At 38.3% G+C, this 24,485-nt stretch overlaps 1 protein-coding gene across 12 annotated transcripts in view; it reads left to right on the top strand.

Moving 5' to 3' along the window:
* Positions 1-24,485, top strand: part of stxbp5l (syntaxin binding protein 5L) — a 380,881-nt gene that overhangs the window by 4,808 nt on the left and 351,588 nt on the right. For all 12 annotated transcript variants that reach the window (XR_007885269.1, XM_051404539.1, XM_051404538.1 and 9 more), the window contains exon 2: positions 15,645-15,742. Coding sequence is in view for 11 of the 12 variants with exons in the window: in XM_051404539.1 (XP_051260499.1) it covers positions 15,645-15,742 (98 nt within the window). In the remaining variant the exon portion in view is untranslated. The remainder of the gene's footprint in view (positions 1-15,644; positions 15,743-24,485) is intronic.

Here is a 24,485-nt window from a genome sequence, read left to right as displayed (position 1 = left end):
GTCAATTTGGGTTTGAGACCGATGACAGTAAGTAGGTAGTAGGGCTGTAGGTGAACGCTGACATTGAGGGAGGTCAAAGGGAATGACCAGACTTGCTCAAGCTGACAAATATGCAAATACCAGCTCAGAGAAAAACTTGTATGTACAAGGTTGTCTCTGTCTGGTAGTGGGTGGGCTAATTCAGCAACGGCCACATTCACCTTCCTAGCTGTGAGGAAGAAGATAAACCTACAATGAGGACATGATTGTCAGCAAAACAGGATGACTAAACAGGAGAAAAAACATTGCACAATCCAACAAATCCTGATCTCTGGTACCACATGCTGATGACAGGATCAGGACTTGGTGTAAACAGCTTGAATCATGGATCCGTTCTGTCTTGTGTGACTGTTACAAGCTTCTGCTGATGGTGGTGTAATGATGCATGCTTCATTCCAATGGAGTCTCATTTGAGTGCTATGCATGCAGTATGTAAACATTGTTACCAATCAGGGGTATCCCTCTGTGTCCTATCTCAAATGGATATTTCCAGCACGCAACATGACAGAACAATCTCCAGATGCCTAACTAGGAGTCTAACTTTTAAGGTGGAACACAACATTTGTAGCATGAATGCCCCACTGAACACTCTGCAGGAACCAAAGACCTTAGTCAGCAACTAGCTAATCTATGCCTCGCATAATTCAAGGTTTTTTTCTGTAGGTAATATTGATTCCTACAGGGAGAAGACAAAATAACCATTTTACTACACAATTAAGGCTGATCATTATTGTTCTTTATGTGCTTTCACTGATAGCTCAGTTCAAAGTAGTTTTCACTCTGGTTGTGCTGTTCTTACTTTCACCACAAGGGTGTCCTGTGGCAAGGGCAGGTTAGAAAAGTAAAATTAGAGATACATTCAAAAGAGCCACCAATTATGCAGTCCTCAAAATTATTTAAAAAAAATAAATAAACAATAGGAATTTTTACATTAACAATGGATCACATGTATGTGAAACGGATCACTTGACTCTGAATTCCCTTGGTTAGGGTTTAGTTAGCTTTACTTTTTAGTGTCTTTGAGCACATTGTTTTAGTATTCAGCCCACAACTTTACTGTCTTGGTTGATTCTCACCACAGCAGACAGATTGTTTCAGCAAAAAAGCCCTAAGAACTCACTGTAGGCAACACTACCTGCTCAGCATCAACCAGTAGACAGTTCGTGACTAGCTGTTTAGCTGAGTTACTGGATACGAAAATAGAGCTAAAAGGATAGTGAATACTGGACTTACATTCATCAGGTGGATGTTTCTCTGTATCTGCTGGATGTGTAAATAGGCAACTGTTTGCGAACAAGTTCAAAATCAAAATCAACTTAAAACCTTTTAAAAAAGATATGTCAAGTTGTCTTCGCAGGTTGCCTCCGCTAAAATAATGTGCCCCAAATGTAGAGTGATCAAGTATAACAAGAACACAAAGTGGAGCATTACAAATTACCACAGAATTAAAAAATCACCCTCTGTCAACAAAATATTGAAATGATTAGCTTTGCAATAGGGCTATTGAGCTGAATTATAAAAAGGCTGTATGCAGCCTGTATATCTGAAATAGAAGCTCTTCACAGTTGGAAAACCACTAACAGCCAGATGTTTGATGCTAATCGTTGCCAGCGTCTGTCATAATGACTGTCATTTGCATTCTGGGAAGTCTTTACCTCATCTGACTTCATTCATATTCCATGTGCCACTTTTTTTTTTTTTCTTTTACCCCATCCCCACTCTCAAGTGGAGTACTGACTATAGAATTTGCAATCAATGAAAAGTGATGTTTTCCATATTGGGTCCTAGTTGTCGCTGTAAAGAAAATGGTTCTAACCCCATTACTGTAATTTGAATTTCATAATAGGCTCTTAGTCACAGACGAATGTCAGCTGAAAAAATATGATTAGTATATAAATGTTGCCTTAGTCTGACAGATGACCACATACATACTTACTTAGGTATAACCTAGGAAAATCAATTATTACATCAAAAAGCTACAAAGATTCTGCGCTCACACTTGTTTCTGCAAAAAAAACTACTTTCTAAATACAAAATCAAGAGAAACTGAACATAACGCATGCATATTTGCACTGTGATGTTCTTCAGTGTCAGTGTCAGCAACACTTTGTATGACCAGAACATCCACAGTGAGCTCTTTCCTAAGAGGTGCTCTCGTGGTGCTATAACAACATCAAAGTATACTTTCACCGTTGCTTCTTAGAGAGCAATCATTATTCACATGGCCACAATAACTCAGTTGTCAGGAAAACATAAAAATGAGTTGTTTGGAGAAATGAAAATGTTGTTTGGAAAAATGGAAATGTTTTACTGGTGGTCTCAGATCATTGCAGTTGAAAATTCATGTGTGAACTCAATTAGGTTTTAAGTGTTTTAATATTTTTGGATCTGGAGCTTGTTAAAATGTGCACTACTGGGACATCTTGACCCCATTCACATTTCTAATCTCCTTTAATAAACGATTAATCTTAAAAGGGAATGTATGATTACCCATAACCCCAGCACAATCACATTTTACATTAGATTGCATTGTAAAAACATCCTTTCTATGTCCATAGATTAGGTAATTAGATATAATTACCAGTAATTTTACAGAATAATTTAGTTGTTTGTGCCACATTTTTGTAATCAGGCCTTCAGGAACAAAAATGTATGTCCAATGTAGGGTTATTATTAAGAATTTGAGAGTTTTGAGCTATGATCTAAGGATGGCAATAGCAGTTGGTTGGTCAATCTACTACTTTGGTCAAGACTGAAATAGCTCAACAACTTTTAAATGGATTGTCACAAAATCATGGTACAGACATCCACGTTCCCTAGAGGATGAAGCCTTTTGACTTCAGCATCAGCAGGTCAAACATTTCACTCACCCTGTGAAATATCTCATCATCTACTTGATGGATTGGCACCAAATTTGTACAGACATTCATGGCTCCCACATAATGAAACATAATTACCTCTGCTAAGGAGGTTATGCTGTTTTTGGTGCTGTTTTGGGTTTATGTGTGGATTTTGTCTGTCAGCAGGATTAAAGAAAAACACACTTGGTGGAAGGGTGTAGCATGCACCAAAGAAGAACCCATTACATTTTGGAGCGGATCTAAATCTCTTTCCAATCGAAGAATTATGTGAATTTGTCACGCAAGCACCAACTCTCATATTGACACTGAATATTTACAATGGTGTACTAAACAAAACATTCAATTCAATTCAATTCAATTTTATTTGTATAGCGCCAATTCATAACAGAAGTTATCTCAGGACACTTTTCAAATAGAGCAGGTCTAGACCGAACTCTTTAACATTAATTACAGAGACCCAACAGTACCACCATGAGCAAGCACTTGGCGACAAGGGCAAGGAAAACTGCCTGTTAAAAGGCAGAAACCTAGGACAGATCCTCCGGCTCTAGGTGGGTGGTCGTCTGTCTCGACCAGTTGGGGTGGAGAGAGAGAGAGAGAGAGAGAGAGAGAGAGAGAGAGAGAGAGAGAGAGAGAGAGCGACAGACAGACAGACAGGTGCACAGCAACAACAGTATTGGCATGGCAGTCAGCAGGACCATGGCAGGAGGCTCCACCAGGATCCATGAGAACCTGCAGACGAGAAAGCACAAGAACTCCGGGAAGAAGTGGAGTTAGTAACATGCATTAAAGGGACATGAATGAGTGCAGAAAAAGAGAGGAAGAGAGTAGCTCAGTGCACCATGGGAAATCCCCCGATAGTCTAGGCCTATAGCAGCATAACTAAGGGATGGTTCAGGACTCACCTGATCCAGCCCTAACTATAAGCTTTATCAAAGAGGAATGTCTTAAGCCTACTCTTGAACAACATAACAGCCACTTCACACTGCAGAGACAAATGCCGTAGGTACGTAGTGGAGTAGGTATGGTAGTGAATAAATGCTGAAATTATCAGTAATTAGCCATTGGCAAAATGGTTTTAACATAATTTATCAGATAGAAAAGCGCACATAATTCGTTGAAGAAAACATTTTATTAAACTCATTGTTGGAAGTTAAGATTTTGCCCCACCCCTGTCTCCTTCCTCTGACAGTGTGAAACATGGGCTTGTATAGATGACATCACCTCACTCCCTCACCAGATCTCCATGCGTGCAATGATTCAGTGGGCTGACTTCCAGCTAGTCTCACATTACCATGTGTCAACTGCCTGTCAGAAGCCACAGTGTGAGATCAATTAAGGAGGAGTTGATGTCAGGCTGAGAAGAGGAGATGGGGAAAAGCAATAAGAGAAGAGAAATGTTCAGTAAACTGTATACAAGTGAGACAGAGGTAGACATATTTTCAAGAAGTACAGTGCTTGTGTTTGTGTGTGTGCGTTCAGTGCGCACCGTCCATCCCAACAAATCACTTAAGGTAGTACTAAAGCTTTCTTTAAGCTCATGGAGTCATTTGCCTTACTCACTGTTTTTTAGTTTTTTGTTCTTGTCCTGTTTTTGAATAGAAATTAGATGAATTATATGAATTACACATTACAATAATATTAAACAGCAGCAGAATATTTGACAAAATGTCATGTTAGGATTCATGTGTCTGGCTATGTGGCATGAGACAAAAAAACATTCTTGAGCCGTTTAAGAGCTCACTAAGACAGAATCTGTATGATATGAAGATACTATATATTATTTTTTCTGTGTGCCTTTGAGGAAGAGACATTGCCGGCTCAGGATTTTGTGTGGGCTTTCAAAATGCTTTGTCCATTTTGTCTGTAGGTGACGACAGACTGCCTGCCTCACCTCACGCTGTGCAAATATAATGGAGTGAGCTTTTCAAACAGCCCTTCATTTCAATTTTATATCACTTCGCTCTCACAAAGTCTGTTTTCATTCACTTGATCAACCACTGCAGTAATTCGTCTTTTGTGTAATGTGTGGCTCCTTGAGAGAACAAAATCCTAGTCAAATTTTTTTTGACAGAAAACTTTTTTTTTTGTTTTTTAACTTCAAGTGACAATGTTATGAAGGAACACCCTGCTAGGCAACTTTCAATGCGCCACACAATCCACACAGCATTTCTTATGATCGTGTTTCCGTGGCTACGGAATGTTCAAGCCTGGTGGGAGAGAAGATTGGAGAAATCAATCATCTTAAAAGGCAGTAAATGCTTAAAAATGACAAAGATGTCCTGCAAATTGTCTTCATGAGTAAAACACATTGACTGAGAAAAAACACTCACACTTAGAGTCATAGAGTCATAAATTCATTCCATGACTTATGCTGCAGTCAATTGCAAGTCAGGAGTTGATAGTTCCGAGTGGGTTCCCGACTTCCGATCTAAATATGTCTCAGTCCATCTGTTTGGGAAAACATGGACACCCACAGCAACCCGATGTTTGTCAGCACACTTTAAAAGAGACAAGAGGAATAGGCCAGTTTCACATGAGCATCTGTCAAGCACAAATCTGTTGAATGGTACGTTTCACAATGCAAACACTACATTTAATAAACCTGATGGAAAGGTAAAAGTGTTCTGTGCTCCTGTTGGTCAACATCGCAAACACATTGTGGAATTTGTCATATTTGGTGAGGGAGGGCAAAAACATTTAAAAGACTTTCTGTTGGAGCATCATGAGGTGTCCCAGATGTCTTCGGTTGTTCCTCCATCCTTTGACTTTTTTTCCATCACGTCGCTACTTGCAGAGAAAGATCTATTTCAGTAATCCACGCTTTCACACATTTATTTCCATATCTGTGCACTTTACTGTTTGAGAAAATATAAGCAAAAACAATGAAAACACAGTGTTTTAGTGCATGACTAAGACTGCTGAGTGGAAACTTTATTATGGAAAACAACTCACTTGGAACTGCAGCACTGCAAAGCTTTAAACCAACAGACAGTTTCTTCCTTGCCTCTTTGAGTGGTTAGTGGATCCCTCTGCTCTTAAGTGCTACTCTCGAGCACTTGACAAACCTCATCTACTGAATGTCTCTCTAAAAGTATCTAAAGGGTGTATGTAGGAGCTGGAGTTTTATTTTTTTATATAATAGAAACACAGCTTGTTAAAGGATTCAAGGTTCATTTATGGTACTTTTTCTTTTCGAAATTCAGTCAAAAAGTTCCTACATGCATGCAATAGTATAAGGAGCAAATACAATACGTATGGTGTCAACTGGTCAACAACTCTGCAGAACAAGGTCAAAAAGAGGAGCAATGTAACTTGTCTTCTTCCCTTAACCACAAAATCCAGTAGGAACCAGTTTCCAACACAGCACATATGAAGAACTTGAAACACACTAAGGTCTAATTCTCTTCATGACTAGCCTGAACCTCCTCTGGCGCAAAGGTCACAGTGCCTCTTTTGGGTTATTCAACAAATGAGTTCATCAATTTTCTACCACAATAAGTTTTGCTTAATGGACAAAGAAAATGCAATTTTAACTCATTAGTTCATTCAGTTTTAAAATGCTGTACATCAGACCACAGTGCCATGAAAGTGTGCAAGCTAATCACTCAAGCTAACCACATTAGCTTGCAGTCTGACAACTACAGATGACATCTAAATTAGTTTCAAATTTACCATCATACATAAATTAAGCATCTATTGAACCCATACAAAAAAAAAAAAAAAACGAATGTGGGTTCTTCTCAGTGATCATGAGGGGGCAGAGTGACAAGTTACAATTACCTTGATGTGGGTAACATGTGACTATTTTGTCCATCAATCAGCACGATGCTGATGCCATGACTGATTCGCTGACAAGCCTGCTGTTGCGGTTAAAAGGTTAAACCACATATGCAGTACATCCACACATAGCTGGTTTCTGACCCCACGGCTGCATGAAAGCACGACATGAAGCCCCAGCGTACAATCACAACAATCTCCTCCTCCTCCACACACGCACAAACAAGAGGTCTACTGCCTTGCACTTATGTAATAGAAATTATGCAGGCTATATGTGGCTGTTAAGCCCACGCTTTTATCTGAAGAGACACTTGCTAAACATTCATCACATTTGAACCTTAAAGGGTCTGTGTTAAATGATGCCAGATGAAAAAAAATGACGGTGTGCTGCACCTATGTGTGGGTATACGTAATCATCCTGCCCAAACAAAAACAACAATCATACAGTATTTTGAGTCAGTATAAATGCATACATGCTCACAGACACAGCAAACACATACAGTACATACATACAAGTGTATCTCCCCCACTGCCTCTGGCCACACACATAACACTGTATAGTCTGCAGCTCTCATACCAATGAGCCCAGTCAGCAGGGAGAGAAGCTTATCCAGGCTCATTCATTCGTTTTCATACTTCTAAGCTCTCACACTGCCTGCCCTGCTCACATGCGTGTGCTGTTCTCTGTGTGTGTGTGCATTCATGTGCCTAGCAGCAAGCGCATGGAGGAAGTGCTTATTAGATCAGCCTCAGCCTCAGCCTCAGTGATGAATGAAAGTCCCTTCATCCTTTGGCTGAAAACCTTGAATTACTTTATTCAATGCAAAAGACATTGGAAAAAAAAAAAAAACACAAAGGGTTTTTAATAACAATAGATCATGCTCAGGCTTGCCTGCTACAGCACAGACTGCATTTGTTATAACTAGTTTTTGTTTTCTCAAATATTGGTGCCACACAGTCATTCCTGTGGTGGCTCTGGTCACCTGTCAATGAAACAGTGTGGGTGTTTTTCTTTGTATTTTCATGTCAATGAAGCGAGGTTTTCAGAGAAGATAACGCTGTCTAGGTAGTGTCACTAGCTTATGATTTGGTCTGGCTGGAGAACTAGAAGGTCACAAATCGCAATAAAATGTGTCAGTACTGAAAATCAATTAAGAACACTTTTTTATAAATGATCTAAATTGTCTTCATGTGGTAGGCCCAAAATAGCTCTTACAGGTTAAAACAAAAGCTTAAAGCTGCTCTCATCCATATTTTTTTATGGGTCAGATGACTGTATGTAATGTGAAAGGTTTCACTTGTATAAAAAATACACAGACAATTATCAGCTGCATCTGCAATTCCCCCTCACTTCTGCAGAGAGTTTTAGTGTCTTTCAGCTCTATCTTTTGGTTTTATAGATCACATCTTTAATGTTTTCACTCTCACACCTCTCATCAGCGTTGTTTACAGCAGTAGCAATTTTATACAAAAAGCTCTTTAGCTTGTTTTTGAACACCTGGTGAATATAATCGAGTAGCAGCTAGAAAGCCAGATGTTTCCCTCAGAGAGTTGGTGGAGACCAAAACAGAGCTACTTTAAATTAATGAGGTGATAATATGTCAGTCAAAAATAATAAAAATTTGTTAATGCAGTGTATAATAAATATATATAAAACTATATTAGCTTTATGCAATATCTTGGGCTAAATAATAAATAATAACAATAATGGGATGAATTGGATTGCGCTTTGTTGTGTAACCACCGTGTTTCAATGTCGTCTCTCTAACCCACGTTCAGATTTGCCTCTGTTTTAGTTTGGGCAGCTACCAACTAGATCAAAGGAATTTTAGAGCAACCTCAAAATATCTCCCTTCAAAAACTGCTGGGGTACGCCTTGTTTATCTTTGTTTGTCTGATGGGCGCCTTGACTCTTTAAAGTCTCTGTAAATCGGAAAAGATGTATGTGATGGGAATACTCTACTTTTCTCTGCACTACTGTCTCTTATCTTGACATTTAGCCTGAGGGGACAGGTGCTAAAACACCTGGGTGATGCGGAGGTACAATCTGTATGCACACAGGGAACACACAACACACACAGACAAACTGAATGTACAATATGTTCATAGAGTAATGCAAGGAGACACAGGCTTTGACACATGTATGTTTATGTTATCTCAGATTTCTAGTTGACCAAATTCTAATACCATGATTATGGCCACTGTCTACCAAAATATGTAAGTCATATTTCAGCAGGTTTCCATTTACTGCTGACAGTACGAATTTTGACATGACTGAAACACACGTTCATTGAACAAAACAAAAGATCGGCATTTGCTTGGGTGGTTTTTACTGTGTATAATTGTTTTGCAAGTACAATGATCTCAAAATTGTCTGTGCTCTAATAATACCTGGCTGACTGGGTTGTATAGCCAGTTGTGCAGAGTGATGCAACCAACAGAGAACATTTTACTCCATTTAAATTGATTTACATACAATATTGTCATGGCAACAATGAAACACTCCCGTTTGGATTTTAAATGCTCACATGTGGGTTATATTCATCAAGAATACTGTTTCTCATACTTTTTACACTGCACACAACCTCAGAAAACATTAGGCTCTCCAAGTACCACAATTATCACCAACATTAAAATACAGTAGAGAAGACCGACTCTATTCATGCAGGAGGCAGGTTTATTCCAAATAAGAAATTGATTGCGCTATGTGCATGAGCATGACCATGTAGCTTGCTGATACTGAAACAAAATATTACAGGAAATGCAAACTGCAAATGATAAAACAAAATTACTAAAAGTGTTTTCATTGAAAATGTTTGTGTTATAGTTATATAACACTATATTATAGCAATCTTTAGCATTATTTTTAGAGTTAGAAAATGTTAACAGCCAAGTGGTAGCTTATAGTAAGCTTAAACCCAGAGGTGTCCTAACTGCAATTTGAAGCCAAGTGCCTAGCTAAAGGACTAACAGGCTGACAAGCAAATACTTTTAAATGTTAGTGACTACAACCATTACAGCATCCCTAAAAGATTAAATAATATTCTCTAGGAAGCTTGCATGTGTGATGGCCAGTAGCCATTTCTGAATGCAAAGCTAACTCACCACAAAACATACCTGCAGCTGATTTTAAAATGTTTTGGATATGAATGCTTGTTGTGGAGAGTTACTGTAGAGTTAAATGTAATAAGCTAATTAGCTATAGCTAATGTTTTCCCTGTGTTATTTCTGAAGACTAAATTCAAATCTGGCACATTTTATCCAATGTTCACAAAAAACACATTTTAAATTATGTTGAGATTAAAAATATTTTTTTTCTATTTGTACAATGAATAAAGAGCCTCTCTTTGTGGCCTTTCTCTCCATCATTTCCATTTCCCTTGGCTTTTCTCTACTGTCCACACACATGCTACTCTCACTATGCATAATTCACCACTTGTCAGTGCTCTTGCTTCAAACTGCACATTACAAGTGGCCTCTTCATCCATTCCTCCATTTATTCTTGCTCTTTGTGCACAACGCTTCCTTTGTGATTTTGTAGTTGTGTAGGTAAATGTATTCAACCACCATCAAGGTCAGGCTGTTGAGTCAGGTCAGTGCAATGCTCATCTATCCCAACAGTAGGCCTATCTGCTGAGGTTCTGTAGTGGTGTCACCATGTAGTGCTGTGTGCCATATTGAAGGGCCGAAGTAATGAATCAGTAAGTTGGGCCAGTTTCAACTCTCTGACTACGTCTCTCAGTGTGGATCTGAAGAGTTACAGAGACACAATGTTTAGATAAGGGAATTACATTTATTCATACCATGGTCTGGGTGAACTGTCCATTAATTCTTGATGTAGGACACCAACTAAGTACTTACAGTGAAACTGTTCTAAATGAATGCACTGAAATAAACTGAATAAAAACAAAATCTGAATATCTCATAAATATATCTCATAACACTGAGTGTATTCCTCCAGTGTCTCATCTTCTGAACCTCACAGGATGGCAACTGTACGTTGCCCCTCCAAACTTACAACCGTCGGCCAGTTCTGGCCTTCACATCATTCATTAATTCTGATAGTGGAATATAGTGGTCATAGTGGCATTATCCTTAATGTAATGCATATAGGATATGGCCCCTCCTCAGTTGTGACAGGCCTAGCGTAGAAAGTGTCAGCATGCCACTTTAGTTCAGTTTAAACATAAGGATTTAGTTATCTGGTGAAGAATCATCCTTCACTGCCATGAATATAATAAGGGACTACTGAGGTACATCTCTTGTTCATATTGATATGTTAAAATGTAATGATGTTTATTTTCAGGCATAAGGTGGTGTTGTACTGGACTACTTTATATTGAAAGCTGTTTTGTCCTTTTCACAACACCACCACTGACTATGAACTCAATGCTAAAACATATATTTGAATTTACACATTTATGACGATACAGTGCAGACTGACCGCATTAGACTATGCAAGTGTACCTCTTAAAGTGGCTAGTGAGCATAAGTTCAGGTTCATCACTCAATGAGACCTGGTCTGTTCTTTATTTACTTAACACAACTATGGTCACTGCATCCTGCTGAATGACTCATGTGACCTTAACATGGATTGGATGACACAAACATCAGCCAAATGTGTTTTTCAGTGATGATGAAGAGCAACTTGTGTGTAATATCTTTTTCAGTTTTATAATAAATTAGCTTTGTTTGTTGTTTACTAACTCTTAAAAAGTCATACATTTATCAAAAATAAAGTTTATAATTATCAAAACAATTCTCCCTTTCTTTGTAGTTTATCTCCTGACATGGCCTTTTTAATTTGCTGATATCTATAAATCTAAATCTAAAATAAAGTGGGGAAATTTTACTTTAATACTTCTACTGATGATATAGTGGACATTTTCTTTGATAATAATATATAATGTGAAACTAGGAAACTAGCAACCTGGATGCATCTGGTACTGATAGTGCTCATTGTTATTATGTCTTTACATTATGATCATATGTAAGGTCAGTGTGTGAATGTTCACAACACTGTTGGTCTTCTTGAACTCCTTAAAACATAGATTGGTACACGAGTAATTCTTTTCAGTTTTCAGTTACAGCTCTCAAGAGAACAAACATTTTGCCTTTTTGTCAGGGTATTGTTAACTAATATAATCTTACACAGACCACATGTGTCATTTTTAATTGGCATATGTGATGATTCGTTATGTCTAAGGACCTGAAGCCTGCTAACATTTTATACATTAGTCTTTGCTAACAAGAAAGCATGAGAAGAGAAAAACTATTGCATAAGTAATAATAAGTACAAGTAATGTTTCATTTTCACACACTCTCAGGCACACAGAGAAATGAAAAATGCACAGGCTGGATGTTAAATGCTGATACTCAATACCAAATGGTAAAAGCAAATGTTAAAGATTCTATGATCCTAAATAAGCGGCACCACACTAGTGTTAAATAAGTATTATCTTTTGTACCTTTATACTAGTATTAATATTATAGACAATTACTGCAGTCACATAAAGATATATTTGAGAATTTAATGTCATAATTCACTGTGCTGATCCGTGGTTGGAGATATAGCTGCTCAATGCACAATTTGCTGGCAGTGGTAGACATGGGTGCTGCTTGCTATTTATAGAACCTGGGGTCTAGACCAGCTCTGCAGCTGAACGCTGTGTGGAGAGGGAGGATGGTGGGTGGTATGAGGTAGTGCTAGTCTTTGGGGGTTGGGAACGTCTGTGTGGGGTTATCTGATTGAACATCAGGCTTGTGTGCATAAAGGCTGTGTATGTGTGGAGGACAGGGAACAACACACCAGGGGAGAAGAGAAAAAGGGGAGGAAGTAGATGGAGAGCGGAGTTGATGTAATGCAGCCTCCGGCAGCCATAACTGCAGGTCCTTTGCAGCAGGTTAACAGTTCCTGTATGGCTGACTGTGTTTCTAAATGTACATCTTGGCTGCTTCAACAAACATACATTTGATTAATACTTTGTGTTTATTTTCCCTTGTTAGTTTTTGGACTGTTTCTGACTGTGGAGTAATCTTGGGATAAGTTGGTAACCTATGTTGGTAACCAGCTCCCTAATCAGACTTTAAAATATTGTTACTGAAAAAGACTTAATTAGGTACCTCTATTCTAGACAATGGAAAACCACAAAAGAATTAAGCTGTGTTGTTATATGTGTGTATAGATAGATAGATAGATAGATAGATAGATAGATAGATAGATAGATAGATAGATAGATAGATAGATAGATAGATAGATAGATAGATAGATGGGTGCCTGTTCTCACACACATATACTACATGTACAAACACCATTACTGAAAGAGGGAGAAAAATGGCTTTATGGCTTTGGTCTTAAAAAATATATGAGCAGCTCTGAGATTCACCAGAGTAAATTCTTCTCATCCACTTCTTGGCTCTCTTGTATGTATATGTTGGGGGTGGCTCTCCTGTATCCCAGCAACAGTGCACCAGAGTTGGACTAGGGAACCTAAATGGACCTGGTGGCAAGACCTGGAGGATGAAGTGTGTGTCTGGCCAGGTTATTCTATGTATGTGCTTGTCCACCGTGTGTGCACAGCCATTATATATGAATGATTTCTCTGTATGAATGTGGCTCTTTTTTTTTGTCGGAATCATTTGCTGATGCAATTGGGTTGCTTAATAAAATTCCCCTTTTGATCAGAGTCAAAGTCAGAGAAGTGTTTTTGGGTGTCAGTTTGACACATCACTGCCAGGATCGTCTGCAGCTCACTTTGCTGTCAAGGGCTCAAACATTTATTGCCTGACACCTTGGATAAACACTTCCTCTTTGCCCTTTTAAAAAAATAGTGGTGAAGGGGGAGGCAAGTGATTCTTAACGATAGGGTGAAGGCACGTGTCAGTGCCCATTCTATAAACTTTGTCCTACTTTTGAACCCTTTAAAATTTTGTTACTTTTGGCATCAAGTCATCTTGTTTAATGCAAGCACATATTAAATCATGGTTCATGGTATATTTCTTAATGTTACAGCCTAAAGCCTTCCAGATTATGTGCATTATTGTGAGTTACATGTACTAAGCAATACATTTATTCAGTGTTGACTGCATAAAAGAGCTTATTTTGATGTTTTAACATTCAGGCATTATAATAAAAGAAGCACATGTTATGATACTTTATAATTCATGACTGGTTTTTTTTGGGCCTATTTTTTCAATTAAAGTTCAGTCCGTTCCACTTCAAACTGCGGTGTGAAGAACGCTCTAAAAGATAAACAGAGCAGCAACATTAACAACGCTCAAGATTTCTAATTAGTGTTTGCTGGCTAATTGTCTCACAAGTCACATTAAAAATTAAATGAATTAAAATTAAAAATTGACAGGAGAATGCCGGAAATTGTTGTTTGCAGTGTGAGCCCATTCTTAAACTGAGGGACTGAGTATATTATGTACTTTCAAAACAGAATTCAAAGGGATTAAAATAGAACAAGCAAATGTAGCTAATATATGAATCTTAATGAGGCCATCTTTCTGCAGATTACATGCACTGTATGATGCTAAGTTTACTGTTTTTATCTCTTAAAAATGATCTATGTCATTGTTCACGACTCCATTTGTATGCAAGGCACTCACTGGCCTAAATGTAGCAGTGAAAACCCGCTGTGAATGTATTAGTGGAGTGACAGATATATGTGTATCTGAAGGTCAGGTACTCTTAATTGGTATGCTACAGCAGTGTACACACACACACACACACACACACACACACACACACACACACACACACACACACACACACACACACACGCACACACACTCGTCCATTTACCCTAAATATAACATGAATTGAACATGTCATGCACCATAGTATTGTACTCATAAATATGCAATATGTGTAAATAATATTAGTAATTTTAAACATTTAGCAATATAGACTCACACACAGAAGCTCTTGTTTATTGAATATGAATGGGAAATATGTGCCAAGCATGCACACACAGACACAGAAGCACAGACCCATGCTGTGCCCTGTGGTTGCAATGGGATTCACAGTATCTCTGTGTTGTTTCTCTTTTTCCTCTGTCGACTCTAATCACCATTGAGTGATTTCATTCTGTGTTTTATAACCATTTAATTCATCCACAGACTCTCATTTTATCTTTCTAAATCCATGACTCTTCAGTATTAATGAGAGCACAAAAACCCCTGTTACAGCAGTTCAGGCAGCAAAGGTGTTTGTGCTGGTGATGAGGTGTGGGTGTTGGGCAACAATGAGTGTTATATTATTAACAAACCACTGATGACTTAATTCTGGGTTCAGAACTGAAGCTTCTTACTTACTGGTATTCATTAGTTTTTTTAAGACAATTAAACTATGATCTGATATTTATAAAGTTTTCATTCCTATCTATAGCATGAGGCAAACTGAACTGAGGCACTACTGTGATATTTAACATTACTAATGGCAGACAGCTGCAGTGAATGCAGTGCATCTCGGAGTGGGATAGACGGTGTCATTTTGCCTTGTCAGGCAATTCAGTTTATTCCAGATGCAACATTAACAGAAGCCGCAGTTTATTTGTTAATTACACAGAGTGAAGTCACCATGTTTTATTAGTAGAAGAGTGTTGACCTTGTAAAGGTTTTTGAATTTCAATAAGCTTTCTGTTCATTGAAATGCTGATGCATATTTAATGCTTTCTGTGTTGACAAATGTTAAAATGGTGTGCAAATACAAGTAATATTAGGCATGTGTCTTTACAACATTATTTAGTCATCTATTTTTTGACAGAATTAAAGGTCATAGTTTTAGAAAATGAACAGTTAGCTTTCCAAAATGACAAAGCTTCAACTGGATTCATTACACAGTTGAATGTCGTAGGGGCAGGAAAAGTTATTAAATGATAAAATCATTTAATTACCCTATGGTCCTAAAATGTTTTTCCTTGTTTAATTAAAATATTGCTCTGTTTTTTTCCCTTGCAGACGGTGCGTCATGGTTTTCCTTACCAGCCTACTGCTTTGGCTTTTGACCCGGTGCAGAAGATCCTGGCCATTGGCTCCAGATCAGGCGGCGTACGAATGTATCCTTTACCCCTCATCTGCTCAATCCCTCCCTTCCTCTTTCTAGAGACACACTGGAAAACTATACATACATGAATACATAGTTATGTACTGTAAATACATTACCTGGCCTTTGCCACTGGATATTATTCATCCGTGATTGTTTTGTGGTCTTTTTTGGAGGAAGCAGTTAATCTCACTACACTATTATGTATAATTACGGCATATTTAAAAAGAAATGCATTTGCAATTCACATTATACAAATGAAATGAAAATATTTACTAGACACGACAGATGCACCTTGACTGCAAATGTAAGTAACACTGATATTTGTCTAAGTAATCTATAACCAGAGATAGTGTATCTACTACACAAACCTGTGGCACTACTATAGTGTGTCTCCAGGCAGGGGTCTTCCTTCTTCCACTTCTCATCTCCCATTTCTCATCCTACTTTCAGCCCTGTCATTTCATGTTGCTCGGCTGTCATGTTGCAGGCTCAGAACTGTCCGTCCAGCGGCCCATCCCCTGGGTCACCCGGTCACAGGGATGGGAGAGGACGTGTGAGTGCAACCCAGGTAGGAGATTACACCCTCATAAATACCCAGGGTTCCTGTTATGCCTTTAGGGAACCTAGGGCCATGGCAGTGAAGAATCAGTAATGCTGCGGCAGCCACACTGCTGGCCCTGCTGGCGTAGTAGATGGACAGAGTGGTTTCTCTGCTGAAAGAAACAGAAAAAAAGAGATAATGACAGAGGGAGATGTGACATTGTTTGAATATTTGAAAGAGGGGAAGAAATGGAGAATAGGAGGCTGGATGTTGAGGAGAAGGGTAAAGGTGCACAGTGGTGTTTGATGTCACAGGGAATAGCTGATGAAAAGAGACAAAATGTGACTTGATTACATGATAAGCTCAGCCAAATGTAGATATTTGATATCCTGTACTTTTCCCTCCATCTTAAGCCACCAGTTTTCCCTATATCTCTCTAACGAATGCCTGACTGTGAAGCAACGCTAAGTTTTCACCTGGATGGAAGCCCTTGAGTGACTTAGCATTTGTATTGACATGCTGCACACACCTTCGTCTGCTCCCATGTGGTCTGTCACTGGCTCTGTCTCTCTCTCAATTGCACGCTCTCACATACACACTCTTCTCTATTTTGCTGTTTCTCATTCTGCCTCGCCCTCCATCGCCTTCTGTCTAGAGGACCTTTTTTCCTCCCTTATTTCTGCCTTTATTTATTCAATTCACCCTTCCTCTGTCCTTCACAGCCCATCTGAATGTTCTTTCTTTTCTTCCCAGGGCTTTAAACGTCCACCTGTCATCTTCTGTCATGGGCTATCTTTGTTTTTATCCCCTATTGCTTTTCTAATGGATTTCTCCTCTATATATTTCTTCCTTTGTAGCTATATTAGTACTGAAGCGTTTCGCCTCTATATATTCCTATCTTTGTAGCTATATTAATACTGTATGCTGTATAGGCATTGCAAGAATTTATTGCGCTCCATTTCCGTTTCATAAGTGGCCCATAGTAAGTCCTATGACACAATGTGAGACCTACTGTTAGTGCTGCACATATAACCAAGTGTATTTCACAATTCCACCAGATTTGAATTTTTCTCACACAGTCTCTCAAGGGTGGTGCAGCGTGTAAAAAACAGGCAATTTAAAGCCAGCACGCTGTCTCCTTCCCTTCTGTTTGTCTGCTGTGGCTGACCCGACATCATAGTCACTGCTTTCCACTGTAGCAACACATCATTATTTGACAGAAATATATATTTTGTTCCTGTTAAGAAATCTGTATTGATCTCCGGGGGCTCAAAGTTAAACATTCCAATGACACTATTGATCGACTGCGGTTATGTGGGCTCTCTGTGGGAGGTGCCTTTTTCCAGTGTGTGGTGTGTAGGCATGTGTGTCTCCTTGAGAGTATGTACGCTATGTGCGTTTGTGTGTGTCAGTATAGGCAGAAGAGTGATCAATATATCTGTTGTCAGAAAACATTTTGTTACCTGATATATGTAACTGAAAAATAGAGTTACATTTTCTCAGATGGGTGTGTTTTTGTATGCATAATAACCTGCATACTGGCACTAGTTTAAGTACTGCAGTGATTTATCAAGTGAAGTGAGCTAGATACAGCTATTCTCTATCTGAGACATGTCTACATATGGTTCACAAGCAGACATCAGGAGTATTATCTTTCACCCTTCTTTCACGATAGAATTAACCATATTCAGGTTCATTTTCATTCCAAAGTTAGAGGATGTCGAGTTACCAAGGCTTAGTGTTTTGTCTGAAGTAAGACTGTAGTACTCAAAGGACATTAGAAGGCTTAAGCTCATTATGATGAAATTGAGTACATCATACGTTTGAGAGAAGCTCAGGCCATTAAAAATACATTCTTGTATGTAACATTCATACTATGTAATACTGAAAAATAAATGGGTGAGCATGTTTATAGAGATTAGTATTCCTAATACCATTTAGCCATTTACTTTAACCATATTTAGAGCTTTACCAAGTTTTACAAACTTGATGAATGCTGCTGCATGTTCTGCTGCACAAGAACTTCAACAGAAATTCAACAGAAGCAGAAAATGAAACTGGTTAAATGGATTTGCATAAGGTGGCTTTATTGTATTGGCCAGGTGTGCTTATGTAAATTGGTTACTCAGAATAGATTTGGGGAGTTGGGGCAAAACATTTTTGAGAATTCAGCCGATTGAGGAGTTGTTAAAATCATTGCTGATGTGCTTTACAGGGTTAGAAATAAATGGGCAGGAAAATGAGTGAGGGAAGGAAGCAAGTAGATAAGTATGTAGAGTTATAGGAAGGGAGAACGAGCTAAAGGTAACATTAGAACATTGAGAAGGAGGAAGGCAATGGGATTATATTGTTAAGGATAGAAAGAGTGATGAGATAAAAGGACACAGCAAAAAAAAAAAAAAGTAGTTGAAGACACTAGTGTAGGCAGAAAAGCATCTGTTGTATAATAATGACATGAATAATGATATGAATAAAATATCCTTCAATTATGTGAGCAGAAAACTACACACCCACAAATCCAAATCCACAAAATTTTAACACAGAACTGAATGCCCATAACACTAGGATATCTTTAAACTAAATATTCACAGTTATTTTAGATTCAAGAGAGAAATCTGAATGATGTTTTTAATGTCTTGATGCTGCGGGCTGTTTTCCAAGAACATAGTAACTGTCTTTAGTAAAGTTTGAACAAACCATATGACATCATGGGCTACTTGTATCACTATATGAGAATTTCCATGATCATCAGATGGTTTAAAAAAACTAATCTGAAAATGTAAATCTTGCAGCAGAATCACCAAGGAAGGAATTATCTTACATTATTTCTGTTTTCTTGCTTCACATATGACCCCTACCTCCTACACACTTTCTCCTGGTAGAAATTAGTAAGCAACCACATACTCTGGTAGTAGTAGATACATTCACTAGTAATCTGTGTTATTTGCATTTCCTGAATGACAAATCACTTTTTTTTTTTCAAATTGCATCCTTTGTCCAATCATAATTTTGTAATGGGTGAAACTTAAACCCTCTACAGTGATCAAGAAATACTAGAGATACATGAGCATACTGACTGCTGTTGCTCCAATCAATGTTTAAAGTGATTTGTTTTGGACAGTATTATCGTCAAATGTCACGTATTTAATACGAACAGCTGAGGCAGTCACAATAGGACAGGTCCTGCTCTGGTGAATGGTGCATAGTGACGATGTCATCAGGGTTGGCGCAGTGGGTTGGCAATGAGGCTCTCTGCAGTGGGCTCCTAGGACACTCCTCCCCCTGCCTGGAGCGACATTACCAAAATATGCTGAGATTTGGTTTATTGAGAGCAAATAGAACAGTGAAAGACCATGACAAGTGTCTAGAGGTGTGTCTGTTTCTTTCTTTCTGTCCTGTGCCTAAACCTGCGTGTCTGCTTGCTGAGTGTTCATCCATGTGTGCCGTCTACCTGTGTCAATATTGCGTGCGCCTCTGTGTGCGAATATATGAACGTGTGTGTGCACAGATGTTGGTTGGTGTGTCAGCGCAGTAAAAGTGGATGTAGTTTCAATAAGGGGTTTCAGGTAATAGAATTGCCCAGATTCTGATTGACAGTCACTTCTCATAACGGTAAATCAGATCAGAGAAACGAAGAACAAGAATGAGGTGAGATAGAAATGGAAAAGAATAGTGGGAGGGAGGAGGAGGAGGAGGCGAAGAGAGATAGGGTTCATATTAATATCAACAGCTTGTTTATAGCACACAGGACAATCCATGTATCACTTGAACAGCAATACATTTCGAGACATTAGGGCTGGATGACAATTCAATATTATTTTTCATTAACTGTCAGTTCAATCGTATTGTGTTGATACGATTATCACACGTTATCATTTCATATTCTGTCAGAATTATTAGGAACCCAAGCTAATTTTGATTAAAAACACAATTGGTTATTTAAGTTTATTTTTTCTCATATGTTTTATGTAATGTGTAACAGCAGGGCACAGATAATTTCATCCATTCTTTCTTTTATTCATTTATATCAGTGTGATTTTACGACATATAGCAAATGAGTATCAGAAAATTATTGTTATCAGTGCTGTGACTTCAAGCATGTCACCCAGCAGTGTCTCCGATATACAAGTTTTATTAGGTAAAGTGGTAAAAAGGACTATAAAGATGAATCAACACCTCTCTAAAATGGTTTCAACAGAAACTGAACATAATAACCTTTGTGAAGGTAGGATTTATTGCAGGTATTTATTGTAGCTAGTGTATATGCACCTAATAAACTGGCCACTAAGTGTAAATAATACTAAAACATGATACTCTAAGCTGTGTTAAATATCTTTGATCCTGATAAGTAACGTCTCTGGGTGTGATATCAACACTGAGCAAATCAATAGACTTGACTTAAGCTGATATTGCATGTCCTCCTCTATCAACTCACGGCACTGCCAAGACTTTCGCCCAGCCAGAGATTTGTTGACAGTGCTGAGTAATCGAGATAAGTTAGCCTGCGCTGACAACAGTCCTCTGCTTGTTGCTAGGTAAGAAGGCGACTGCAACTTTACTTTTCGGCATGAATTCTCTCATCAGCAGCCACATGTTTATTCAATGACCAGCAGCAAGCAATTAGTAAACCTAATTTGGCCAATGAAGCGTGAGTGGGCAATGGGAGGAGGTCACTCTGTGTAAACACACAGCTACTGTTACAGTCCATTATTAATCACACAGTCTTTACAGAATGTGTGACAGGGCAGCTTTGCTGTGCTAGTCAGGCAAACAATACCATCAAATGGTCATGAATTAAGCATTCGTCGTCACACTTTTGCTGACTGTGTGAGCAGGCCTGCAAACATAATGACTATTTTGGCGTCAGTAGCTCGGCTACTACAGAAGGACAGTGTCATAATCAGGTGCTATCCAGATCAAGAGTGGTGGTTGTATTTGCACACACCATGCTCTATTTACATAATTTCTGTTACCAAACTTGAGCTCAATATCAACACACCCATTGCCATTGATATGAGCACATACACACATAATCACAATGAGACATGTACAGTTCTGCCTAGTGACTCACTTGGTCCTGATTGAATTACATGTAATAGGATTTGCAGCCTTCTATTTGTAAACTAGAGTAATGGCAGTTTTAACTGGCGCCAAAGGTGAGCAAGCAAAAGTGCTGCTCTGGTAGCAGGACAGAAAAGGGATGAAGCAGCAGTATTAAGCTACTCATAACCACCCTGCCCTTTGCAAGTTCCCAAAGGCCGAGGTGACAGTTCAGATTATTATTATTATTTTTATGATGATTTTTTTTTTTCCTTTATTGGATAGTTGTAATGAACAGGAAAGAAAGGAGTATGACATGTAACAAAGGATGCCAACTATAATCGAACCAGTGATGGTTGTAACCATGCAACATGTACTGTAAATATTTGGTTACCAAGGTGCTCCAATATTATTACTTTTACTATTACCATCATTTGGAACAAAGAAAAGGTGAACATCTGCATCACTGCATTTTTAAATGACCTGAAATAATTCAATAACATGATTAATAATTTCATTACATGTCCGATTCAGAAAATCAGGAAATAAACATGCTTGATCAGTTAATGTTTAGCAGTCCCTTAGAAACTATTGCTTCATGTTGTTGCTTCTATCTTTAGCCTGCACAACATCTATTTAACAATTTAGCTGTATTTTCTTGTTTTCTTTTTTCTTCTCAAGTTAATGAACATTGGCAGATGTTCGCTGTTTCATGTTTCCTGTGGCTGTGGAAACTACTACATTCTGTGATATCAGATGTATATCCAGATGCAAATTAATGAGGAGGCTGCTTTTTTTTCACAGTTAAATTGTGATACAAATAAATATGTTAGGATCCAAAGCGGTGAGAAATGGATCGTGTGATAGTCTTTGAACAGCAAAGGATGTGATGTACTTTCGACTTTGTTCAGTGTCCTCAGCATTCATGTCAGTAGCTGTTTCAAGGCGCGAAGACATGGCGGCTGCAGGTGAAGAGAGAAATTGAAGATACACCATACGGTTTAAATCAGAGTTGTGGCAGCTTTTTGGATTCCCTAAGTCAGAAAATGAAAAAGGTAGGAAGATAACAAACAAGACATGGCAAGAGAAATGAGGCTGTTTTCCAGAGTTGACAAGCCTACACTTTTTTTCTTACAGTTTTTATGTTTTTACAATGAAAAGGAAATGTTTTTTTACAGTATACATCCCACCTCAGGAATAAAAAAGGGTATTCGAAAGGACCAATGTGTAGGATTTAGTGGCATCTAGCAGTGAAGTTGCATATTGCAACCATTTGAATACAGCCCAGCCTTCAGAGGGTGTAGAAGAAACGGTGGCTGTGAAACTCACAAAGCCCCTTTCTAAAGCCAATGTTTGGTTTTTCCATTTAGGGCTACAATATAAAAACGGATCATTCTAAGGAAATGAAACCTAACAATGACTTGTCAATCACAAGATAGCAATGCCCTAAAGCATACCCTGCTTTATTGTCTATTTTACTCTGAATGGGACCATAAGTTACAAAATGAACATTACGCTGTATTGAAGAAGACTTGAAACTAGCGATTGAGTCCTCATAAACTCATTAGGAGGCTGTTTACTGGCATAATAAATAAAGTCAGAAGTAGGGTCATGGAGATAGTAAATTAATTTTCACTGTTGTTGTTTTGGTTTCACATTTCCTTAACATGATAATAGGCTGAGTCTGCAAGCTAGCAACTGTGGTATTTTAGTACTCTCATTTTGTCCACCCTCTTTTAATTAGTCCTCATCCTTGCTCGGGGTTCCATTAACAACGGTATTTCTGGTTTGGTTGGAAGACCACTCATTTCCTTCCAGCTATATAATGATCACATGTACAGTACCATTTCGAGGGGGAAGGAAAATCACCGAACCCACCATGTTGCTCTGCAGTTTGTTGGTCTCTGTCACGATGTCAACCTGTTATCATGTTGGATTTTTTTTACCATTGACTCTTGGCCCCTGGTTTTCTAATTAACTTAACATTTTTTCATTAATTGTTCTTCTCCTTTTTCCCTCCCCTAGACCCGTTTCTCTTGAGGTCTTCTCGCTCTCTCTCTTTTTCTGTCTGATCTACGTGACCATGATCTTTCCGTTTCGCATTGTACAGTACTATACTGACACCACACATACAAAAAAACATCTCTTTTATTCTCTCTTGGTGTAATCTCTAACCCTCTTTCTCTTTGTGTCAACCTTAATTCTCTCTTTTACAATGATAAGTATGTGGATGTGATTTGTGAGGTTCACTTCTCTTGGCCATGAGGAGTACAGCTCATCTCATGCACAATTTTATGTACCCATGCACACGCAAACACACACATACACACAATATTTTTTATTTTTGAAGACAGCTATCTGCTCTAAACTCTATGTGGAAAGTGGATGTAGTCTGACTCTATTGCTCTCTTTCCTACAGTCATAAAGATATTGTATATCTTATGAAAGGTTAAAAATCTACCCTGACTAGAAATTCTGTGGCAGCACTTGCTGCAATCACAGCTGCTGGAGCTCTGAACTCTTCTTGTAACTCACATCATCATATGGCTCCATATAGCATACACCATACAGTGTGTTACTGTCCAAATACTCATGATTGATTGCTGTAATTTGTGATAGTTTCGCTATACTTGCTATAAAACCATGAGAATGCTACGTGGCATTTTTGGGAAAAGTTACCAAAAGATTATTTTGTCGTTCACTTTCTCCACCATCCACTTATCCAAAGGACTCAAAGAGCGTTCACTTTCTGTTTTGTGCTTTAATGCAACGGCTCAGATGTACTACCAAATGTTATCTGGTGGTACACAGTGTGAAATCTTCCTCATGATGGTCATTCTTTTTCAGTATCCCAAAATTAAGTCGCAAAGATGTTTTCATGTCAAAATGTTACGCAATTGTTACACAATTTTGTGGAAGCTATGGGAGGTAGGAAAGTGGATCCTTATTCTTTCCATGTGTGAAAACAGTTTCAGTAGAGCTTGATTGCATTCATTTCATCTTAAGCCACTGAACTGTTAAATAGCAGCTGGAGGAGGAGATGACTGTTGTCTTTTGTCCTGATGCAAATTAGGATACTCTTTGTAGAGAAATTTGCACAAAACTACTAAATGTACTAATGTTCCATATAATGCAGAATTAATTTTAAGAATTTAAAATAGTTATATCGAAG

The sequence above is a fragment of the Dicentrarchus labrax genome, unplaced genomic scaffold (genome assembly GCF_905237075.1).
Source record: "Dicentrarchus labrax unplaced genomic scaffold, dlabrax2021, whole genome shotgun sequence".
NCBI classification, from domain to species: Eukaryota; Metazoa; Chordata; class Actinopteri; family Moronidae; genus Dicentrarchus; species Dicentrarchus labrax.
Note: the sequence above shows the minus strand (reverse complement) of the source record. Positions and strands in the feature narration are given on the sequence as shown.